The 24201-nt window shown below is 30.1% G+C and overlaps 3 protein-coding genes across 4 annotated transcripts; 1 reads left to right on the top strand and 2 right to left on the bottom strand.

Moving 5' to 3' along the window:
• The first annotated feature begins 2515 nt into the window (after positions 1–2515).
• LOC109795546 (protein WVD2-like 2) lies at positions 2516–6748 on the top strand. 2 transcript variants are annotated; one of them, XM_020355085.3, is made up of 7 exons: positions 2516–2767; positions 3963–4437; positions 5090–5175; positions 5531–5621; positions 5715–5786; positions 5941–6051; positions 6193–6748. In XM_020355085.3, exons 2-7 carry the CDS (start codon positions 3967–3969, stop codon positions 6538–6540), a joined length of 1179 nt encoding a protein of 392 aa, XP_020210674.1. In that variant the 5' UTR covers positions 2516–2767; positions 3963–3966; the 3' UTR covers positions 6541–6748. The 2 variants fall into 2 exon arrangements, with proteins under 2 accessions (XP_020210674.1, XP_029125963.1); XM_029270130.2 differs by lacking the exon at positions 2516–2767 and adding an exon at positions 2874–3299.
• A 1392-nt stretch (positions 6749–8140) lies between these two features.
• Positions 8141–9086, bottom strand: LOC109791724 (uncharacterized). The gene is made up of 2 exons (XM_020351062.3): positions 8908–9086; positions 8141–8814 (listed from the first exon to the last, which is right to left on the bottom strand). Exons 1-2 carry the CDS (start codon positions 8983–8985, stop codon positions 8308–8310), a joined length of 585 nt encoding a protein of 194 aa, XP_020206651.1. The 5' UTR covers positions 8986–9086; the 3' UTR covers positions 8141–8307.
• Positions 9087–13506: 4420 nt separating this feature from the next.
• LOC109794061 (receptor-like protein kinase ANXUR1) lies at positions 13507–16950 on the bottom strand. The gene has a single exon (XM_020353527.3). It carries the CDS (start codon positions 16550–16552, stop codon positions 13991–13993), a length of 2562 nt encoding a protein of 853 aa, XP_020209116.1. The 5' UTR covers positions 16553–16950; the 3' UTR covers positions 13507–13990.
• Between the last annotated feature and the right edge of the window lie 7251 nt (positions 16951–24201).

Genomic DNA, 24201 nt, shown 5'->3' with positions numbered 1-24201 from the left:
ATGTCGTTAATATTCTTCTTCAATCAAAATTGATATTCCTTCGATAATGTATAGTAAATATACATTATTGTCTTGTAATGTATATATTAATTATAATCATGTGAAATTTTAATTTTAATCAGAGAACAGTATTGATAATATATATGACATTGTATTTAAATTTTATTCAAAATAAAAATCAATAAGTGAAAGTGTGAAACCAGATTTCATCGCTTTAAATAATGATTGTTTTATATTTGAAATTGAATCTTAATAAAAAAAATGTATTTAAAATAATAAATTCTACTAAAATAATTACTTAAATTTTAAGTAAAAATTAGTCATTGATAAAATTACTATCCAAATAATATAAACAATAAAAATAGAAATTTAGAAAAAGAGAAGAAGAAGTAGAATAAACATTTAGGGTTATTAAAATGGATTAACTTATCCCGTTTGGATCAATTATCTCAATCCATTTCCTTTTTAAACATTTAAACTTTTTCAGTTTGAGTTGATTCATCATGACATAGTGGACTAAATAGGTCAGTCTATTGACTTACCTATTTTTTTAAAATTAATTTAAAATAAAAATTGTTAAACTAAATATTATACATATAACATTAAATTTAATTTTAAAAGTGTAAAATTTAAATAATCAAAACAGAAAGATAAAAAGAATATTATTAGAATGATTATCTATCAATATTAAACTTCGTTAGAGACTTGAGTAGATAAATTTATAATAATTTTTTGTTATTTAATAATTTTATCTTCATTTTAAAAAAATGATATCTTATTAAAATAATATATATATAATATCAAATAATTAAATAAATCGTTGATGAATTAGACCGAGAAAAATATAAGTAATTAGATGAATAATCCGATCCACCATATATTAAACTCGAATGAATCATAAATAAAAAATAGTCAAATTAAATTTTATAATTAATTATAAATTTAAAAAAGAAATTCAACCCAACTCGTTTTTTAGATAAACCGAATTAGCCCACCGGTTAAAACCCAACCAACAACAAAAGAACAAAGGAGGGGTAAAGTAAAGCGAAAAGAAGGTTGATATGGTGTTACTGTGCCCACCAGCTACCATTTTTTATCCCTTCATAAACCTACTTATCTTAGACAGACCGAGAGATTGTTGCTTAAACCTGTCCCTGATTATGATGACTTTTAATCATTATGATCGTACTACCAAATTGTCGCTTTACTTTGAAGAAAGAAGAAGAAGCAGAATACCCAAACAAGAAAGACACTTCGTTCAAGTTTCTTTAAAAATTATTTTTCTATCTATTCTATTTTGTTCTTTAATTTGGTGCATAGTAAAATAATATCAAAACACTGTGTTGACTCTCGAAAAAAAATGAGGATAAGATTATTCAAGTTCCATAACATGGTAAGATTTTCTTGTTAAGATTAGCATCAAAATGACGTGAAAGTAATTTCACATTTTAATGAATGTTATGCCATAGAAAATTGAATTGGAATTGATGTAAATGAAATACATATGAAAAATAAACATTTATTTCATATATTATATGTATAATAATATTTGTTTTCAAAAACTATATTTAAGATTATTTATTCAACGACTTTATGACAGAAAATTCATTTCTTCTTTTCGACTACTTTTTTCTTTGCTTTCAATTAATATCCTATAATCACGGTCTTATACTTTATGATGTTGATACAGTATAAATTTAAATATCGTGTAAAACCTGATAATATAACATGCCAATTAAATAAGAAAAAGAATCCCATTATACAAAATTATAAAATGCCAGCCCCCTCTTTTCTTTTTTGAAGAAATTAGATTCTGTACTTTTTCCATAAATGTAAAATTATGATTCGATACCTTTTTCACTAATAAAGATAGTGTCTAATTTTGATATACATTGTGGAGGGAAAATATTTTATATTGTTAATCAATTAAAAAAATAATGATAAACATCATAAACATAACTTTTAATGAAATTATTTTAACAATCAACAAATTTATCATGTTAATTTATTATTAAATAACCATATAAAAACTATTTACATCTTTACTGCATTGACCGTTTATAAACATTAAAAAAACATTTAACTATAAACTCAAAAATGTCAAATGACTAATATTTTAATTTAAGTAAATAATGAACAACAAAGCATATAACTAATTTGGTTTTTGTTCCTGAGGGGAAAAAAACTTTCATCAAGGTAAAAAATTATTAAGTATGGAAAAATGCATAAAAATTGTGTGTTTGTGCAGATATTGGTCTACTAGTCTATAATTGTTTCGCTATATTTAGGCATATCTATAAGATGAAAGCATATATATACCTTATCTGTTGGATGACTGATATGATTCGTGTCCCTTTACTCTACAATTTTAATTTTCATTTGACTTTAACCTCACTCTCGTCATTTAACGCCGTCAATTCCTTGAATCCGACAACCAACGGAGAAAAGTGTCTCGGTGAAAAAATCGCCGTTAAAAACCATCTATAAATAACCTTAAACCAACGAAGGAACACAAACACAAGAGAGAGGGAAAAAAATAAGAAAAGAAAAAGGAGGTTTTTGATAAAGCAAAAGAATATTATTGATACATAAAATTTGGACTTTCTTTGCATTTGGCACCCACCCCACAACGAAATAAAACAAAACAAGCACACAACCAGAGACACACGCAGAGAGAGAGAGAGAGAGAGAGAGAGGAGAGAGAAGGAAGAAGAGGAGGAGGAAGAAGAAGAAGAAAAAAGAGATCTTGTGAGATCAGGCCACAACTGTAAGCTACATTTCTCACATTCTTAGCTGATTCTGTTCCCATTTTCTGTTTGGCTTTCTTCTGCTTTACAATGCTAGTGTCGATCTCTCTTGCACCTAACTCTGATTCGTGGTACTGTGGAGAGATTTATCTGACATTTCCACTCTACTGTGCTTGTTTCTGTGATTTCTGATGTGGGTTTTTCTCAGCGTCTTTTCTTTCTTTGATCTTTCTTCTGATTCGTTGTTTTTTTATACCCACTAGTGCTAGCTAGCTCCTGTGAAAATCGTCTTCTTTTACCACCAAGTGTGAAACTTTTCCTTTTCAAAATGGGGATACGCATTTTGGGTCAAAAGTGGAATTGAATTTCCTTTTTACTTCTCTATTTTTTTTATTTTTTATTTTTTATAAAAAAACTATTGCTATATTTTCGGTTGATTTCTTCATTTGTCGGCTTCATGTTAAGCTTATTTTCATCCATGGCCACAATTTTTCTTTTCTCTTAGAAAGTTTTAATTTTCAGTTCCGTCTTCTGGCTCAAGTTGTCAAACATGTAAGTGGTGAATTTAGTTGTTCGAATTTGTCTTTTTGCTTCTCCGTTTCTGTTCTTTCATTTTCAGATCATGTTGGAGTAATTTCTTAGTTTTCTTTTGGCTATGTGCAGTTTATTTTTTTTAAAAAAAATTATATCTAGAAGTGGTGAAAAAAATAGCTCAACATTTGAAAGTTACAAGGCGGTTGACAAAATGGCCAAAATCACTAATAATAATGAAATCTATTCATATGAACAACATTTGCTTATTGAGCTGGGTGCTCTCCTGGATCTGTTTAAAAATTATTTGTAATAAATAACTTCTGTTTGCCTTTTCTTTTTTAAATCTCTATAAAGATATCAAACTCATCCGAGTCTTTTACCTTCGTTTTAAGGGCAATCTACTAAACTGACCTTAAACATATAAAGCAAGCTTTTGTTTGGTTTCTGGTGTAACGGATATATATATATATATATATATATATATATATATATATATATATATATATATATATATATATATATATATATATATATATATATATATATATATATTCTTCTGTTTTAATAGTGTAGTATTTCTTGGATTTTTTGTGTTGATAGAAGAAATCTATTCCTTTTGCTTCTTCATTGATCTTTTTGTCTGAGTCTTTTGTTACTCACCCTGTAAATTATATCATGTAGCGTCATGGGGAGAGAAGTTACAGGAATGCAAGTTGTGGACAAGAAGGCAAATGGTGTAATACCAACTTCAAATGGTAGTTCTAATGATAAAGTATGCATTTCTCCAATGATGTCAGCAGGTAAGGTTCAGGCAAAGGATCATGAGGTAAAGGAATGTACCAAAGCCAATTCTTTTGTGGAGAAAAGCCATGGGAAGAAGGATGTTTTGAGTGGCACAACAACAGACTGTAATACTGACTTGCCTGAGGAGATTGAGAATTCTGAAGTGGAGAAAATGGATGAAAGTAAAATGTTAAGCTCACCTGCTGCAAGAAAAGAGCATAGTGGTCACTTTGTTACACATCCATCTGATCTGGTTACTGAAAAGCATGGATCCCACACACAGATTGTTGATACTGAAGTTGTTGCAACTGGTCTGAACTTGTCACCAAACACTACCAACATGCACTCACCTATCTCATCAAAGAATTCCCAGGTAACTGATGGTCTTGCTCATTGTTATGCAATCACATGTTGATGTTGAAGCATGAAACACTTCAGTTCATAAGTACTCTTTGAACTGAGCCAAGGATGCATAATGAATATAGCATGTGTTGTACGTAAAAGTTGTGAATAGGTTGTTTCCTGTTATACATGAGAAATGGGAAGGAGTTGTTAGAAAATAACAGAAGTAGGATCTTTTTTTTTTTTTTTTTTTTTTTTAATGCATGCTGTTTATGTGTGATGTTTCATTGACAGAGGATTAGTTTCTCGGTTTCTCCTCCTGTTGTCATTTAAACAAGTAAGCCTGCTAAGGTAATCTTTTTTAAAACACAATATGAAGGTAATTTATGGTCGTCATTGATTAAAAATTTGAGACATGCGTTCCTGTGAAGGAGAAATTGGGTTTAAGGGTAGCACTGGATTAATTTCAAGCCAGTTCAATCTTGGGAAGCTCAAAATACCATGCCAAACAAATACCTAAAATGGTTTTATTTGTAAACGTTGCTTATTTGTTAAGGATTTATGTTAACAGACTTGCTTACCAATTTATATGTTTCGACATTTGCAGGGATGCTTTGCAGTTGCTTGTGTTGCTATTTGTTTGTTTATGAGATTATTGACAATAAGTTTTCCATTTTTTTCAGCCAAACTCACCCTTTTCATCAAGTAAGCCTTTGCAACATGATAAGAAGAACTATGATGATGAAGATAATTGGTCTGTGGCTTCCTCGTATCCTCTAAATTTGACATTTTGATGGTTTAATTTTAACAAAGAAAGTTTTATGTACATTAGAGGAATCTTTGACATAGAACCTGTCTAGATACAAGATTAGAAGAACTTTTAAGAGCTTCTCTGCTAAACAAAAAAATTCTTATTTTCAGTAGAGAAGCTCTTTTAAGCTTATAGCCAAACAGATTCATATTGGTCTTGCTAAAGTCTAAACTTTTGCCACTTATTTATGATTTTGAATCCGAAAAATTGGATTTTGAAACCATCCAAATATGGTTAAGTATTACTACAGTCCTACACATATCATATAATACAGCTGTTATTCTATTATGTGTTCCTTAACCACAAATATTAGTGCTATGTCTATGCGCACAGCCAGATCTAAGGTAACGCATGGTTCAGCCCCTACATTTAGAAGCTCCGAACGTGCAGAGAAACGGAGGGAGGTATAGATTTACTGACAAGTAAACTCTTTGGTATATCTTTTGAAACAGATGATAGTTCCATGTTGATGTTATCATTATCATTCGTCTATCCAGTTTTATCTGAAGTTGGAGGAGAAACATCGAGCTCTTCGAGAAGAAAAAAACCAGTACGAGGCAAGGCTAAAGGTACTGTAGTCTTCTCTTGTAATTGCAAGACACATGGTCCAAAACCTTTGTTTCTGGCTCATGTACATGAGTTACTTGTTTTATGTTTATCCTTTTGCACATTGAATTGCTAAAATAACTTGCTTATTGTTTATTTAATAATAAAAAATGATAGGAAGAACAAGAAGCAGCCATCAAGCAGTTGAGAAAGAATTTGGTAATCAAAGCAAATCCAGTACCAAGTTTCTACTATGAGGGTCCTCCCCCTAAGACCGAACTAAAGAAGGTACTTTTGGTCTTTGATGAATTGTGAATCTTAAATGAAGGGATGCAATATTACATGAATATTGAATAAGCATTTTTGTGTTACACATGAGTTTTTTTTATTGGAAAAGTTGTTGATTGAGTTTGATTTGGTGAGTGACAGCTGCCACTGACTCGGCCAAAATCGCCAAAACTGAGTAGGAGAAGGAGCTTGGGCGATGCGGTGAACTCGTCTCCTGAAGTTTGTAGTCGAGCGCGTCACAGCACTGGAAGTCATATAAAGGGTGGTTCTGGTTCTGTTGCGAATGCCCCTTTCCCTCACAAAAACAACATTCGACGCAACAGCAATGGCAATGGCAATGGCAATGGCAATGGCAATGGCAATGTCAATGTCAATGTCAATGTCAATGCTTGCAAACCCAAAGAACGGACCAAAGTGGATAAGGAACCAAAATCGAGTCCTCCTAAGATCACCGACCACGCAAATGCAGACATTTCGGTTCAATCATGACCAAAATACCCTTGTTTTGGTGCCCACTGACTTTTGCGATTTGCGTTAACTTGCGGTGTATATGTTTTGTAACTTATTATATTGCTACACCTTATCTCTTTCTCTTCTTATATAACGAGAGTTATTCATGTAATATGTGCCTTGCGTACCAAAGTATGGTGTTTCCCCAGACTAGTCCTTCCATTTTAAATATAATTGCCTTTCTGCAGGACTAGTATTTTATCTGCTTTTGTCCCTGTCTTTTGCTTTCCTTATCATGTGAATTCTGAACCACATTTTTTTTCTTCACAATTGGGCTTTGCATTTATTTTTTAACAGAGACCAGGATTCAGAACAAAAATTAATCTTTCAAATTGATGGAGTAATTAGGAAGTTTTTGAGCATTTATCAAAAATAATTTAAGTGTATAATGTTGAGCACAATAGATAGTAGATTTGTAGATTTTCAGTTGTTTAACATATTTAGGTTTTAATTTAACGATATTTATTATTTTTTAAGCTTAGAATTTTGAATGTTTTAACTAATATTTTTTAATGTTGACATGTTTGTAATATTGGATGTTTTTATCGGTTGATGACATGATAAAATATTTTATAAATTGTTTAATGTAATTTTTTTTATTATTATAGTGATAAATTCAATAAATCAATAGATATAATTGGTTTGGATCATTTTAAATTAGATTGATAAGAAAAAAAAATTGACAAATCAAACCAACAAACAAATTCAAGTTGATTGGATCAAAATATGCTATCAATGTAATTTGAACCGTGTCCAGCCCAAATTTGCCATCTTAAAGATTCGATAGAATTAATTTTAATAAAACTAATTCCCATAAAGATTTCATAGAATTAATTGTAATAAAAGTGATTCAATTAAAAAATATTCAAAGTGATTAAATAAATTAATATTAACTAGTATTTTAATTAGTATATATTATATAAGTTAAATAAATATTTTTAAACACATACGTTATATTATTAACATTTTTATACAAAAAGTTGAATTTATTTTCAAATAGAAGTTAAAGACAATCAAATAAAACAAGCAGTTGAGATAATAAACATAACATTTTAAAAGTTAATACATAATATGTTAACTCATTCAACAACATGAAAAATACTATGTCAAGAAAAATGAAATATAATATTAAAAATTAAGGAATGCACTCTATAATCTATTAATTCTGGTTGTGTTTTATTTTAGACAAGTTTTAGACAAGTATTCTAAATATTTTTTTAGTGAAATTCTACATATACTCTGTTCTACAATTAAGAAATTTATATTTTACTTTATCGATAATGACTAAATTACATTAAATTAAAAAAAAAATTGAATGAATTTCCTGCACCATTTGAGTTATCTCATAAGATCACCTCTAAACAGTAGCATGTTCTCTACAGAACGGCATTCAAAAAATATTCCTTTGCAGAATTGATTTAAATTTAATTTATCGTAAACACCAAACACCAACTCAGCGTTTGTAATGCAATAATGCAGACAGAGTTGAATCAACGCACCCTCTGTCACTGAATTGTTCCTAAAGCTCAATCCGGAAAAACAAACCTTAATCCAATGAGGAGACAGGAGAAGAAAGAAATAAAATTGAACAATCAGGAATTGTATTCAATGCAAACAATAACACTTGTTAAACTTTCTACCAAAGGAATTTACATCAATACTCTGCCAACCATATATCCATCTTTCTATACTAACAATCCCCATGAAATACATAACCCTAAAACACAAAATAATACCCCAATCCTCTCACTTCTTAGCCTTCTTTGCAGGCGATTTCACACTCTTTGGCTTCTTTACCACACTCTTGGGCTTCTTCACGGCCTTCACCGGAGTCTTCTTAGCGGCCTTGGCAACCACCTTCTTTGCCGCCACCTTAGTGGCCTTAGCCTTGGGCTTCGCAGCTGCAGCTGCAGCAGCGGGTTTCCCCTTGGGCTTCGTGACAGCCTTCTTCTTAGGTGCAGCAGCAGCTTTGGGCCTGGTGGCGGGCTTGGCAGCAGGCTTGGCCACAGCTTTGGGCTTCTTAGGAGCAGCAGCAGAAGCAGGTTTAGCCGCAGCAGGCTTAGTCGGAGCAAGCTTGAAGGAATTCTTAACCTTAACAAGTTTTCCGGCAGCAACTGACTTCTTGAGATATACGAGGACAAGTTTCTTAAAGGTTGGAGGCAACTCCTTGTGCTTCCCTTCAATGAATTTGGTTATGGCATATTGACTCGAACCGGTTCTCTCCTTCAAACTCGCAATGGCCTCTGTTATCATCTGCACCACACAATTTAATCAATAAATAAATAAAACAGAATTCATGGATAATAAGATATTAATCATAAAATTGAATGAGGAATTGAGAAGTACCACAGCGAAGGGAGGGTGGGAGAGGGGCTTCTTGGAGGTGGCCGTTTTCTTGGCTTTGGGCTGCGCTGCGGTGGCCATAGCTTAATTGATACTCAAAGGAATTGAGATTAGAAATTAGAAAAATCGTCGATACAAAGAGAGATAGAGGTGCAGAGGATGTATGAATGAAGAGAATTGAGGTGTGTGGCCATTTATATAGAACTGGAAGAGAGGGAAATCGTTAACGCTGATTGGTTAAAATCAGGGTCACACGGATCGCTAGCGTTTAGCGATGTTTAAATGTTAGCCTTTCGATAGAATCTTATCTACGGTCCAGATTTTAAGTCAGCGGTGGCACATGGATTGATAGCGTTAACTAGTTTACTTTTTCTCGACTTGTTTTGCTTTTCGGTTTTGGGGACAGTGGGTGTGTTTTCATGTGGTTTTCATTGTCAAATAACATATGATTTTGTTCCTGAATTTTATCAACGTTTTTTGTGTTACCCTAGTGTTGCATCTAAGCTTTTTAACTATTATCTACTTGTCCTATCTGCTTCAGCAAATTGGAAAAAATCTTGCCTACAATTACTAGTGCTTCACTCTAAAGGTTTTGTGTAAGAGTGAATTGTAATGTTTAATTTGATTCCTGAAATGAGATTAATGTCATTCGGGACTCTTTTCTTGTTTTATAACACAATCAATTTTGTACATACACACATTTTAAAGATTGAACGCGGATTGGTTGGTTCTATGTATTTCCCTTTCGATGTCATTGAGAGTGATATCAAACTCTGGTTTATATTAGCTGCACCATGACTTTACAAAATGGATATGGTTGCTAGCATTAGCTTGTTGTTTGTTCATTAGAGTTCTTTCATATGATGTTAAATTCAATTGGAACCTTGAAAATGTATTGCTCTCTTAGTTATATGATTTAAGTTAATTATAATATTTATAATTAATTTACAAGTAAAATGATTTACAAATCTTTCAAAAATAATTGAAACAAGTTGTATTACATGACCTAGATCAATTAATGAAAGTAAGAAAATAAAATGATTCTCTATGGTTTAAGAGTCTCTTTGGAGTGATTACGATTTTTTATTTTCAAATGCAAAAGACTTTGAGGATGAAGTTGGAATAATTTTTAACTCAATTTTAAAACACTTTCACATTTATTTAAAAAAATTATAAATTTGAGTTTTAATTTAAAAAAATATGACATTGACTCTTTATACCTATTTAGGGTTTAGGGTTTACAAAACGAAATATGTTAAATTTTGAATATATAGATCAAACATGTTCTATAAAATTAAAAATTAAATTTAAACTATTATCTATCATAGATATTTTTTATAGGTCTAGCATAACCTTTTTAAAAGTCTTGTTTAGTCTAGTAACTTATTTTAAAAACCTCTTTTGCATTAATAATCTTAAATAGGTCAATAATTTTAATTTTAAATAAGTTAATAATTATATTTTTAAATACATGTGTGAGTCTTTTTTAATTTGCATGATAAAAAATTATTTATTCTATTATTATTAAAATTTATAGCTTAAAATAAAATAAAAACTTAACCAAGGGATAACTTATGTATACACATGTACATGTGTGCACATGTTGTAATGAAAAAACATAATTTTATTAAAAAAATAATATTCTTCATATTCTGTTTGAAGTATTATAAATAATCAATTATGAAGATTAAGGAAAAGAGTTACTAGAATTTTATTTTTGATTTCTTAGATTTTGTAAGAATAAAAAATGTAAATGTGAAAGTGTAGTAAAAATGTAAAAATATTGATAGTTTGATTTTTTATTACAAAATTAATTTTTGATTTATATTTTTAATATGTACCATATAGATAAATAGGTTGGCTTATTAAGCATAACAAGTTTTTTTACAAGCCTAAGTCAACCTTTTTAAATAGATAAAAAAAATTAAGTTTAAGTCTCACTTTTTTTTATTAATTAGGTTAGGCTATATGAGATTTTAAACAAGTTAGATCATAAGTCTTACCAATACTAATCTTCCAGATGATGTAAGCTCAGATGTATACTTTTATTATCGAGTTGATATGTCAATCTTAAACTTGATTAATCATATTAAATTATCAGTATAAGAACTTAGTCATGTGTCATATTTTCCCCACTTTGTTGAAAGGTCTAACATTAAGTTGGTATACTTAGTTGCCACTAAGATTTATTATAACTTTGAGACTTTGGTGCAACGATTCACAACTCAATGTGCTACTAGTTGATCTCATCATATCACCTTGGCAGTCTAGCCAACATGCGGCAAGGAGATGATGAATATTTACGAAAATTCAAGGAGCGTTTTGCAAGGCTATCCATAAAAACTAGTAATCTCAATCTTAAAATTGCTCTTCATTCTATGCTTATGGCCTTTAAATCAGGGTTATTTATTGGCAGCCTATGTCGCAAACAGCCTATTAATATGGATGAACTTCATGTGCGAGCGGCTAGATATATTCAAATGGAAGAGCATGTCAAGTTCAGGGAAAAAGTTAGAAAAGGAACATTCAACATAGAAGATTCTTGAAGTAAAGAAAGGTCGAAAGCAGCCAATGAATAATTTTTTAAGTATTAATGTGTTATGTAACATTTTATTCATTATTTCCTTACTCAAAGTGTATCTTTTTGTATTCATAAAAATTACAACAATAGCAACAAGATTCAAACTCAAGACTTTGTGCTTATTATCTCAAATTTATTTCTAATTTTTTAATAATTATTTTAAGTTAGCTTCAAATTATTTTTACTAGTTCAATTGGTTGTTTGACTATATTAGTAAGTTTGACATGAGCAAGTTTTTTTTTTCAAAAGCTTCTAGCCCACTTTGGTTCTTAAAAGATAGTATAAGTGATTGATAGGTTTTTGAAAGATTTTTTGTGACATATAGTTCTCTAAATTTTGATTTTTTTATATTCAGTTATTAATTTTGTTAGTCTGATAATTAGTCAACAATTATTTGTCATATTGACACGTGTTCTCCCTCTCAGTTAACATGCAACAATTACATAGAACCATGTTTCCGTAATAGAGAGGACAATTACCATTAAGCATAGTTGAAACACTCATATTCAATTGACACATTCTTACTTTAGACCTTTTAGAATGACCACTCATTTTACTGAACTCAAATTCAATAATTTAGGGTTTATAATTCTAAACCTATAGCCAAAAATAGATGAAGAAATAAAAAATGACTAAAATAAAAAAATTCCACTATAGGAAACCCGACAAAACCTAACAATAATCTTGTACTATAAATGTGATAAAGTATCTGTTGGTGATTGGAAAGTATCAAAACCTTACATTATGGTTTGTATTAGGTGATTAGGAGACACAACAACTAACTGAGAGAAAGAATAGGTGTTAACTTAATTGTTGATTGGTAAAGAAATTAATAAAATTAGTAATTGAGTATAACAAAACGACTAACTTATCATAAAAGAGTTAAAATTTAGGGATCTAGATATCAAGAAAATCTTTCAAAAATCTATTAGTTACCTCTATCATTTTTTAAGAACCAAATTACGTGTTTACTCATTTTTCAAAATATTATTTCAAGTTGCGTTTTAGTTTAGATCTTATTTGACATAAAAAAAACTTGTAGCTTTTTATTTTTTTTACTTTGTTATTTTTAATGATTTAAACATGCTTTTAATCATCAAATTTAAGATAAATTTATTTTTGTTCTTTTAAATTTAAAATTGATTTTTTTAGTTCCTAAAAGTTGAAAAATATTGTTTTAGTTATTATGGTAAAATTTTGTTAGTAAATTTGTGAAATATTGTCATATAAAATTTTCCTATCAGTATATTTGTTAGTGAAAATATCACAATAAATTCAATTGATGTTAGATAACTATCTCAATCTATCATTGTTAAATACGTTAATTTTAAAAACAAGTTGTGATTGGTGGTGGCACCAACAATTATAGTGATGGTAATAATGACATTGATAACATTGACAAATATAACAATTGTGATTCAGACAATTATGATACATTATGTATGATAATTTGTTACCTTTTAATCTAGTTCTCTATTTTAATTTAATATTTATTATTAACAGTTTTTAATTTATTATATTAAGAGGTTTGTTATTTAAGATATCCCCTCTCTTTCTCTTTCTATGTATATATTAAACCAATTATTGTATCAATTGAATAAATTAAAATATTTTTTTTTTACATTTCTTTATGTGTCTAATAAGTTCCGGTACTATTTATTTATTATCACGAAGTATTTTTGTCAAACATAAAAGCTAATATCCTTTAAAATCAAGAAATCAATTATAATTTTTTTTTTTTATCTATTGTCATCTATTTTGCATAATCGTTTAAAAGACAATATTTCTCTTCAAGACCCTACACTTGGCAACATCTGCACTCTAGCATATATTCGTTGAGCCTTTTGGGCTTGATGATCATTCTCTTGGGCCTGGTAATTGTTGGACTATCATCTCATATCTTCTGTCTTATTTTTATTTTTATTTTTTTACGTTTGTTAGTCAAGTTGAACATAGGCAAGGAAGATAGAACTAATGAAAATCCATTAGAGTCGCCATTGTACAAGATAAAAGAAATAGAATAAATGAAAAGTAACGTTTATTACAATTATTATACCACAACTCAGGGCATGAATTAACAATGATACACTAGCTTAGGAAGGAATCCCAACTCTTCCAATACAGAATATCATTGTTCACAGATACATAATCTAAATTCCAAAAGTGCTGATTTTGCAGAAACAGTACTGATTCTGACAAACTATAAATCATATTATACATATTTGGCTATGTTATACATAACAAGCAGGGTGAGCTTGACCTTGCTGCTTTCTTATAATACAATGGCTTGCTATTATGCTATATAGACAATCAGACTTGAAAAGCTATTTGACGTGAAAACAAGGGAAAGAAAAAAAAAATAAATGGAAGGAACAATATAGCTCCGTATACTCCAAATGCAACGCTATCCGCCGGTTTTGTAATCTTGAATTCCGTGGCTTCCTTAAAAGCATGGAACTCTTGGTTATAACAAAGCGATGATCTTGAATATTTTGTCATTCATCTTCACCTTCCTTTTTGATTGGAAATTTGGGAGAAGACATTAGCATTGTTATCATAACTGGACTCACGGCTAAGGTCATGCTCACTTCCAAGGCTAAGGTTTTTGTAGTGAGCTGCCATGTCATTGTTTCCCAAGCTTACTTCTTCGAACTCACTTTCTTCAATAGGTGCAGCTTTAGTTACACCATCCGGACTTTCTTGCAAGTTGAGCGCAAACTCGAGATTCCACAAGAGATCATTCATGGAGGGGCGTTCGAGTCCAAGATCAGACACACACTTCTCAGCCGCGTCAGCAAACTTGTTCAAGCTTTCAGGTTTGATCTGTCCCTTGAGGTTGGGGTCAATGATGTCCTCAAGTGTTCCTCTTCTTTTGTTGTACAGTACCCATTCCGCAAGGCTTACCTGTTCCTTTGGAAGGCTAGGATTGAGGGCAGGCCTTGAACAAAGGGCCTCAAATAGGACAACCCCAAATGAGTAAACATCAGATTTCTCAGTCAACTGTTGCCTCCTGAAATACTCAGGATCCAAGTATCCAAAGCTACCCTTCACCACGGTACTAACGTGACCCTGGTTCATGTTTGGACCCGTTTTGGACAGTCCAAAATCTGAAACCTTGGCAACCCAATTTTCATCAAGGAGAATGTTGGTTGTCTTGACATCTCTATGAATGATGGTGTATTTTGCCCCGGTGTGAAGATAGTGAAGTCCTCTTGCAGCTCCAATGCAGATCTCCAACCTTTGCTTCCATGTCAGTGTGTCCAATGGCTTGTTACCCTTGTAAAGATGTTCCCTCATGGTGCCATGCGACATGTAGTCATAGACCAGACACATCTCATCCTCCTCCTCGCAAAAACCAATCAAGGACACCAAATGCTTGTGTCTCAACTTGGACAGCATCTCAATCTCGGTCTGGAACTCGTTTACTCCTTGCTCTGATTGCGGGTTGGATCTTTTGATTGCCACTTTAAACCCATTGTCAATGACACCCTTGTAAACCTTACCAAAGCCTCCAACCCCTATGACATTGGACTCGTCGAAATTCTGAGTTGCATGCAGCATGTCTTGTAAGGAGAAGTAACGGCACAGTCCTTGAGCCATGGCTAAGTTGCCACTGCCTACACTCTTCCCGGACCCTGATTTGGTGCCTGTTGTGTTGGAGTTTCCATAAAGAGGTAACCAGCTTGATGTGGTGGTGCTTGAGCCCGGAGCTCTCTTCCTGGTTCTGTGGTGAACAACAACACACAATGCAGCCACAAAGGCAAAACCTGCAGCACCCCCGGCAGCACTGCCAATAACAAAAGTCCTTTTAGTAGTATGCTTGGTTTCGAAAGTCCTTTCCTTCTCCTCGTGTTTAACGAGCATGTCAGAAGGTTTAGGATTGGGGCCAGACAAGTCTGTGTCATTGAGTTTGAACAACTCGAGCCCATTGAGCAGTGCATCAAAAAACTCAGGCTTGGTTTCAGGTGCAGGGTGCAAAGCAACCCAGAGTTCACCAGAGCTTTTGCCATGCACTACATAATCCTTGTAAGTTGGCACTCCTTTAGCACCCGCCCACCCAATAATATCAGCATCCTCCTGCGCCGTTTGATTGTTGATGAAGATTTTGAAAACAATCTCGTTCAGTTTTGCATAGTAATACTCACAGAAATGCAACCTGGCGAGGTACATGGAATCTGGATCCACTTGGAACACCCACGTGAGATTGAACCCCATGTTGATATCCTTACTGGCACCCATGGATCGCGAAGTGGCGTAAACATTGAAAGGAGCAATGTACTGTGGCATGCTTTTGTAGTTAATAGTCACATCCGCGGTGACCTCGTTCGTGACACCATTGCCTCCACCGTACAGATAAGGTGTATCATCGTACCAAATTCTCGACAACCCAGAATCTTTCGTGGGAGATATGTAACTCCCACCCACGTTTAATCTGGACATGGTCACAAAATGCAAACTCTTGGTCTCCACGGTTTGGTCGGGGAAGCCCACCACAGGAGCGGTGTCGAACAACTCGGGCATTTCAGCAAGCTCGATTCCGTTGACAAAAGCGAAAGCGCCGTGGTGTTTGTCGGAAGGCTTGAACGTGATGGTGAGAGCGTCGGAATGGAGAGGCGCGAGGGAGTATTCTTTGTCGATGTAGGCTTGCGAGAGGGCCTGGCACGTGATGGCGGCGCTGAAGTTGGAGAGAAGCGTGACATCGTTGGCGGTGACGGAGAAGAAGGCGTTGGAGGGGTCGAAGGTGGAGTAAACGGCGGGGTAGAAGTGGAGCCTCAGCATGTAGCGTTTGGTGCCTTGAATGGGGAACTTGTAGCTTCCTTGGGAGGTGAAAACGCGTGACGTCATGTAGGGAACCTCGGAGGAAAGCGAAGGGTCTTGGACAGAGGCCTTGGATGTCACGGAGTTTCCACCAGAGAGGTACTTATTGTCGGGGTTCCAGCGTCTTCCGTCGCCGTCTTCGCCGCCGCCGTCGCCTAAGCCGCAGCCCAACATGAAGGAGTCGGGGGTGGCGGCGTTAGAGAGAAGAGGGAGAGAGATGGCAAGCAAGAGATAGGCGAGGGCATGCATGGCGGTTTGGCGTACAGGAAAAAAGATAGTGATGGTGATGGATGAGTTTGAGTTAGGAGGGAAGAATGGATATAAGGGTAAGGGGTTTTTATTTTCTTGTGTTTTGTGTTTTTTCCTGTACGCCGGAAACAATAAACGGTTTTTGATGGTGGCAACTCTAGGGCGTCATCAGGAACGATTGTTTGTGCAGCTCTCAATTACTAATTAGATTAAACAACCTACCTGGATTGGTTGGGATTCGACCAAACCAGGCAAGAACACTATGCTCAGCTTTTTTATTATTTTCCCTATTATTATTTCTTTTTTATTTTGTGGGTACTATGCCGAGTTACGTACTGTGCTTTCCTCTAATTTCTTCTGTATTGGCCTATCGGGGTTTCCAAGTTTTTTCGTTTTCCCTTGTTTCATGAACGTTAGCGTTCCGTGGCTGAGAGTGACGATAGGGAGTGAGAATCGTAATTCCTTCAATTTCTTTAATTTTAATCACCACATTCTTTCAATCCGAAACTCGCGAGCCGAGCCGACCCTATATTTAACGCATTCCAGTCCCATGGAATTTGGCAAGTAACAATTTCTTAGAGGGTAACCGCCACTTATTTTAATAAATTTGTTAATGGATTTAATCAAAATAGATTGGGTTAAATTCCTGCAATTTTTTTTTTAAATTTAATTCAATCCAATCACAAACCAATTAACTGAATTCCTTTAACTAATAATTTCTTAGGGGTGGAACTCAATCAAGTTGCGTCGGATTCGAATAAATTCGTTATCTAATTTAATTAAAATTTAATGGATTGGGTTAATTAAAATTTAATAGATTAGGTTGGATTGGATTTGTATAATTTTTTTAAAATTTAATTCAATTCAATTTAATCACAAATGGATTGAATTAATCAAGTTCACATGATTAAATTTATCTATTTATTTGTAAAAATTTAAATGTTTCAAAATAGATGTAAACTATGTTAGTATGTTACACTGACATACCATGAGACTGTTGTGTCCTGAGTCTGACACTCTTTAAGAGAGGACTCATTGTGGATACACCTTGGACACTTCGACAAATTGTGTCCATACAAATTGGACACGTCTCCATCGCGGACACCTACAAAATTGACATGTCTCTATCACGGATACTTGCAAATGAACACATCTCCATCTCGATATATTATTCGATATGTGAATTTGAGATTATTTTTAAAAAAAATCTCAATAAAAACATAAACAAAGAATGGATGATTTGAGATTGTTTTTAAAAGAAGAAGAAGAAGAATAAATCTCAATAAAAGCATAAACAAAAAAGAGAGAATTTGATATTTAAAAAATAAATAAAAAATCTTGATAAAATTAGAAAAAAAAAGGTAAGATTTGAGATTTTTTAAGAAAAAATAAAAAAATTTGATAAAAAATATAAATAATGAAGAGAATTGTTTTATCTCTCCTTGCTTAACTTTCACATAATAGAAAATAAATTTTTTAATAAAAATAAAAAACAATGAAGGGAGGATTCAAGATTTAAAAAGAAAAATATGAATTTGATGTCTCTTAATAATTTTTTTTAGACCTAGTAGGTTATTGTTATATTAATGTAAAATATTTTTGTCATGTTATTTATATTATATATTATATATATGTTATTTCTACATGTCTTATGTCTTTTGATTTTGCCATATCCTTGTGTCGTATCTCCGTATCATGTCTGAATCCATGCTACATAATATGTAAATTATTTGATACATTGTTGCAAATACAATGTTATCAACTTATAAAGCAAACAACGATATACAAATTAAATTCTAAAATAAGTTTATTAATTTGTTATATTATTATCAACTCAAAAAAACAACATTAATTAATACAAAATAAAATTTAGAATAAATATATTATATTGTTAAATTAATTACAGTGATAGTGAATATTATCTTAAGCAAATGATCATTCAAATATTATTATTATTATTATTATTATTAATTATGATCAGGTCCGGTCGAATAACGAGTTAAAAACACAAAATCTATTACTCAACTTGTATAGTATTGGGTTTTGATCGGATTGGATTGGGTCTAATCCAAACACTAAAAAAGTCAGATCCAAACTTATTGGATTAATTTTGGTCAGTTTGAGTTCGTGAGTTATCTATATCCACTTACACTCCTACAAATTTGTCATTTCTCCCTTCACATTATTTGGATAGGAAAAATAAAATTATATTAAAAAATGTTTTATAAACACCACTAGGAGGGTAAAACAAGCTGTCTCCTTTTACAAGTCCATAATAATAATAAAAAAAAACTCATGATATATATACCTCTTTTTTTTTTTATAAGTACACCTTTTTTATTGATTTTTTTAATTCCTAAAATATTCATATTTTGTATCTTTAATTTTACACCTCCAACTTTCAATTTACTACTTTTTTCTTATTTCTCACACACCTCCTTTCTTCTCTCTCAAGTTTTCACATACACTCTTCTGTCTTTTTCTAATTTTTCACCTATTTCAACAGATAGTTTTAGTTCTTTTGATTTTTACATTACTCTCTTCTTCTTTCACTGTAGGTATCTGTGACTTTCTCACCAATTTTTGCAAAACTAGATCTACATTTTTTTTCTCCCAACATTCTTCTCTTTTAACTTGTCCAAAAACCTTAACATAAAATTTAGTATTATGAAAAAAATATTTTGGAACACCAATTTTACTATTCTCGAGTACTTTTCAATAGTGTTTGGAAAAATATTATTTGGAGTGTATTTTTTACATACTTCTGGAAAGTACTTTCTATAATAGTAAATTTAATATTTTAGAAAGTACTTTCTAGCAGTATGTAAAATAACACATTTTCAAAAAGTGCTTTTCTGAACATTAAATTTATTATTCTGAAAATAACTTTTTAGAATTATGTAAAATAACACACTTTTGGGAATTATTTTTTAGAATAGTAAAATTAATGTTCCAGAAGTACTTTCTGAAAGTATTTGTTTTACATAATTTCATAAATACTTTTCGGAACACTAAATTTAATGTTCTGAAAAGTACTTTTTAAAAGTATAATCCAATTTCAGAAAATATTTTTAGTGACACTAATTTTATTATTTTAAAAAATAATTTCTAGAACATTAAAATTATTTGATTTTTTTTAGACATGTAAATGGGGGAAGTGCTCGTTGAAAAAATGCACATTTGACCTGCCACTTTCAACACTATCAAAAAAACCACACGTACCTATAATGTCAAAAACTAATTTTACTTTCCAAATGCGTGTGAAAGCTAAAATAGGAGAAGGAGAAGATATCAGTGAGAAAACTGAAAGAAGAGGAGAGACGAAAATAATGTAAAACTGAAAGAATTAAAACTACCTAATGAAATATGTGGGATGGAGGAAAGTAAGGAAATGCAGTTGAAAACTAAAAAGATGAGAAAATAAGGTGTGTGAAAAAGAAAGAAAAAAGTGCTAAATTAAATATTAGGGGCCTAAAATTTAAATTTATAAAAATTAAGGATATTTTTAATTTTTAATTTTTTTTCAAATTATATATCATGAGCCAAAAAAAGGATGAGTTAGTCCACTTAATGAAAGTGGGTCAGATTTTCGCTCATATTGCATAGAGGCAGATAGAAGGTCTGATTAGTCAAAAATGAAATAAAGTTATTATTTTAATTTTATCATTATCTTAAACTCACAAATTTATATATTTTTATGATAATCGACGAAGTTAATCAAGAGACTTATGACATATATTTTTCATTTAACTTTAAGAGTACAATACAAATAATAAGTTACAAATTACTAAAAAAAAAATTATTTTCCAATAAAAAAATACTACTAAAAGTCTCTTAAATTATAATAATCTTTAAGAATTATAATACAAGTATTAATAGTTTTTTAATAACAAGATTATGATACAACACAAAGTGTCACACATCACAAGTTACAAAATATTAAAAAAAATAATATTTAATTAAGTAGGTTGGCAGGTCAAACAAATTGAAATATTCACTTCACCTTTGTCAATTTTTGGCATGCTCACATACCACGACCGACCTCGTCATCCCAAATTACAATAAAAAACACTCCTTCAACACCCTTTTAAAGATTATTAATTTTTTTATTTTTTACTAAATTAATATATATATATATATATATATATATATATATATATATATATTTGCTTCAATAATTTTTTTTCTTGTCTTATGAATGAGTGTCTCATGGGTATCTCTAACTTATTGAGTGTCTAAAAAACCAAATCCATTAATAGATTATATATTTATATTTACTAGGAAATTTATTGTTCAATCACCTGTGAAAACCTTTCAAATTATTGGCCACTATAGTAATACAAGATGGATTAGTATCTGACATAGTGAATTCGAAATACACGAGACATCATAAAATAAATGACAGAACATAAGTGTAGTATCATAATTATTAATGTTGTTATTTAATTAAAATTAAATCTCAATAATATGCATTTATATTTAATGCATGCTTTGATAATATATATTTATTCATATGAGCAAAGTAAAACTTCAATTTTAATTGAAGACCAATACTAATAATACATATGGAAATGTACTTAAGTTTTGTTCCAAAATAAAATATCATGGTTTGAACAATAATTTACGAAAAATATTAGCGGCACTTTTTCTAATACTCTCTTTTACTACCCTCCTTATTATTGATTTAAGAGTTTTAGTTGATCCTACTATTGAATTAGGAGAAATTTATTAATTGGGATGCAAAATTCACAAAATTTATGATTTTCCATAAATTTCAGTCAATAATAAGAAAATGGCTTAAATATAATTTTATTTCTTATAAAATTAATAAGTTTTCAATAATAAAAAATGGCTTAAATATAATTTTATTTCTTATAAAATTAATAAGTTTTGATTTTGATCTATATAAAAAAATTTATTGTTTTTTGTTTCTCAAAAATTAGAACTATTATTTTTAATCCTTATTTTTTATGTAATCATTTTAAATTATTTTTATTTATTAAAAATGTCAAGTGATCATTTTAGGTATCACTCTCAACTATTAATGATATTGTGTCAGTATTTGACACTTCTAAATTTTTTTGTATAATCATAAAATAAATATTATTTATCTATCATAAAATAAACATTGGAGACTAAAAATAATAATTTTAGATTTTAGAGAATAAAAATAAAATAAACATATTTTATAAAGATCAAAATAAGAAATTATTCATTTTATAAAAATCAAAATTAATATTTATAAATTTTAGAAGGATATTTATTTTATCAGGATCAAACTTAAAACTCATTCATTTTATAGGAAATAAAAACATATTTAAGAAAAAAAATGTTAGAAAGCATTTGTAACAAGGTGTGATATTACATTCACAATATTACTATCATTAAGAATGTTAACCCAAAAAACGAATGTGTTATTCTTATGAACATTTTTAAAGTTTAACTTAATTAAAATAATTAAATAAAAATAAGAGTTAAATGAATGGATTAAAATGTAACTTTTTTATTTTCATCATGAGAATAAGAATGAAATAAATCATGTTGTAACTATTTTTCTAGGAATAATAGCTAAACATTTTTTTTTTCGAAACTCCAAACAAATATGAAAAACATTTATAAGTTCATATTTTTGGGAATAAGATTTTAATCCGTGAAACAGATATTTCCATAAAAATAATTAGTGTTAGAGTGAGTATTAAAGAGTGTAACTAATAATATTCTCCATAATGCACTTTTGAAACTTTAGGATTATGAATCTTTGTCACACAAAAAAAAAATGGCATGTAACATACATTCTATAATAAGACAATATTTGTCACTAAAAAAAATTAATTTTACCTACACTACAAATATGTTGATATATTATTAAAAGGTGTAAGTATAAACTATTGTGACATGTGATATGTGTTAAATTTTATTTAAAATTAATATTAAAATTATATATAATTATATGTTAAACTAGATTTACACCAACATATATTTGTATATTAATGTATATAACATTTATTATAATATTACTTATGCAACCAAAATTAATATTATCTAATCTTTTATATAAGAAATAAATAATTAATTCATCAATACCTGTAAAAATAGTTAAAGTATGTACTTTTTTATTAATAGCATCATAAAATTAAATTTTATTTCAAAATTACTTTTTTAAATTGAATGATTTAAATAGTTTTAAAATTTAATAATACTACATCTCAATCAAGAGATACTATTTTTTCACCAAAAAAAATAAAATAATATATATATATATATATATATATATATATATATATATATAACTTGTATCATTAATAAGATAATAAATCCATTCAGTTGTACAAGAGATAAATATGTGTCTTATTAATATATTTCACAATAAACAAAATATATAAAAGAAAAGTAACAATTAATTAATATATCTTAAAATAGGTTTATAATTATTATAATTAGTAGAAAAAATACCCATTAATTTCTTATAGGATCGAGAGAGTAATAAACAATATGTTTATGAAATTCACACGAATGAAAAAAAAAATCCATATCTTTACACTAAAAAACTAAAAAAAATGTATGGTTATTTGGTTGGAATAGTCTAAAATTCATTTTTTTTTCGATAATTTTTTTGAGCCAAAGAAAAAAATTGCATTGAATAAATGTCTCAAATTTCCAATTGTGAGGCCTATATATACTACCGATCATTTTCATAACGAGAATCAATAAAAAAAATATTAAACATGAATTCGATAACTTAATCCACAATTCCATATATCACAAAAATAATTAATTAAAGACAAAACTAATAACAAAAGTTCACTCCTATCCTAATCTAATTCCAAGAATCTTAGAAACTCGTAGAGTTAATAAGAACAAAACAAAATGAAAAAAATAAATAATTAAAAAAATGATTTTATGAATCCTCAACATCCACAAGATTTTAAGTCTCGATCATTAATATTTTCTTCATCTTCGGTAATTAAAGAATCTTAGAAGATCATAAGATTAACGAGAAGAAAGCAAAATGAAACAAATGTTGGAAATTTTATATTATTTAAGAATAAAATCATAATAGTATATATAAGTGAAGAATAAATCTTATCTTATAAATTAATTTTGTAAATATGAGTTAAACTCTTAATCTATTTTCTTAAGATAGTATTAGAGTCTATATCTTAACGATTATTGATTGTTAGTAAATTTATCAAATCATTCACTTTTGGGCTATCCATAGATATTTTTATTCTAAAAATTATTGATTATTAGTGGCCTTATCAAGCCAAACTATGTCCTAATGATTATTGACTGTTAGTGGATTTATCAAACCACTTGTTATTGGACTTTTATCAAATCACTCATAAATGCATATATCCTAACAATTATCGATTGTTAGCGGACTTATCTAGTCACGTGCTATAAAGTTGTTATTAGACACCTACAAATATTCAGTCTTGTAAATTTCAAACTCGAAATATTCAGTCATTAGTGTAAGATAGTGTGTTAGATATCCCACATTGTCTAGAAATAATGTCATACAAATTTTAGAGGAAGAATCTCTCGCAAAGTTTGACACTCGTTGAATAAATTATTTATAACAATGATTAATTTTTTTAAAAATTATTAAATGTTGAAATCATAAATATTTATGATTAAAATATAAATTA

This window comes from Cajanus cajan, chromosome 7, assembly GCF_000230855.2.
Source record: "Cajanus cajan strain Asha chromosome 7, NIPB_CcT2T_4, whole genome shotgun sequence".
Taxonomy (NCBI): Eukaryota; Viridiplantae; Streptophyta; class Magnoliopsida; order Fabales; family Fabaceae; genus Cajanus; species Cajanus cajan.
The sequence above is the reverse complement of the archived record's forward strand: the minus strand, read 5'-3'. Positions and strand labels throughout refer to the sequence as shown.

Excerpts from the sequence above, each read along its gene's own strand:
- LOC109795546 (XM_020355085.3), top strand. The coding sequence starts at position 3,967 with ATGGGGAGAGAAGTTACAGGAATGCAAGTTGTGGACAAGAAGGCAAAT. Across the intron at positions 5,176-5,530 it reads AATTGGTCTGTGGCTTCCTC|TGCTATGTCTATGCGCACAG; the intron begins GTATCCTCTAAA and ends CACAAATATTAG. Across the intron at positions 6,052-6,192 it reads CTAAGACCGAACTAAAGAAG|CTGCCACTGACTCGGCCAAA; the intron begins GTACTTTTGGTC and ends GGTGAGTGACAG.
- LOC109791724 (XM_020351062.3), bottom strand. The coding sequence starts at position 8,985 with ATGGCCACCGCAGCGCAGCCCAAAGCCAAGAAAACGGCCACCTCCAAG. Across the intron at positions 8,815-8,907 it reads CCCACCCTCCCTTCGCTGTG|ATGATAACAGAGGCCATTGC; the intron begins GTACTTCTCAAT and ends TGTGTGGTGCAG.
- LOC109794061 (XM_020353527.3), bottom strand. The coding sequence starts at position 16,552 with ATGCATGCCCTCGCCTATCTCTTGCTTGCCATCTCTCTCCCTCTTCTC.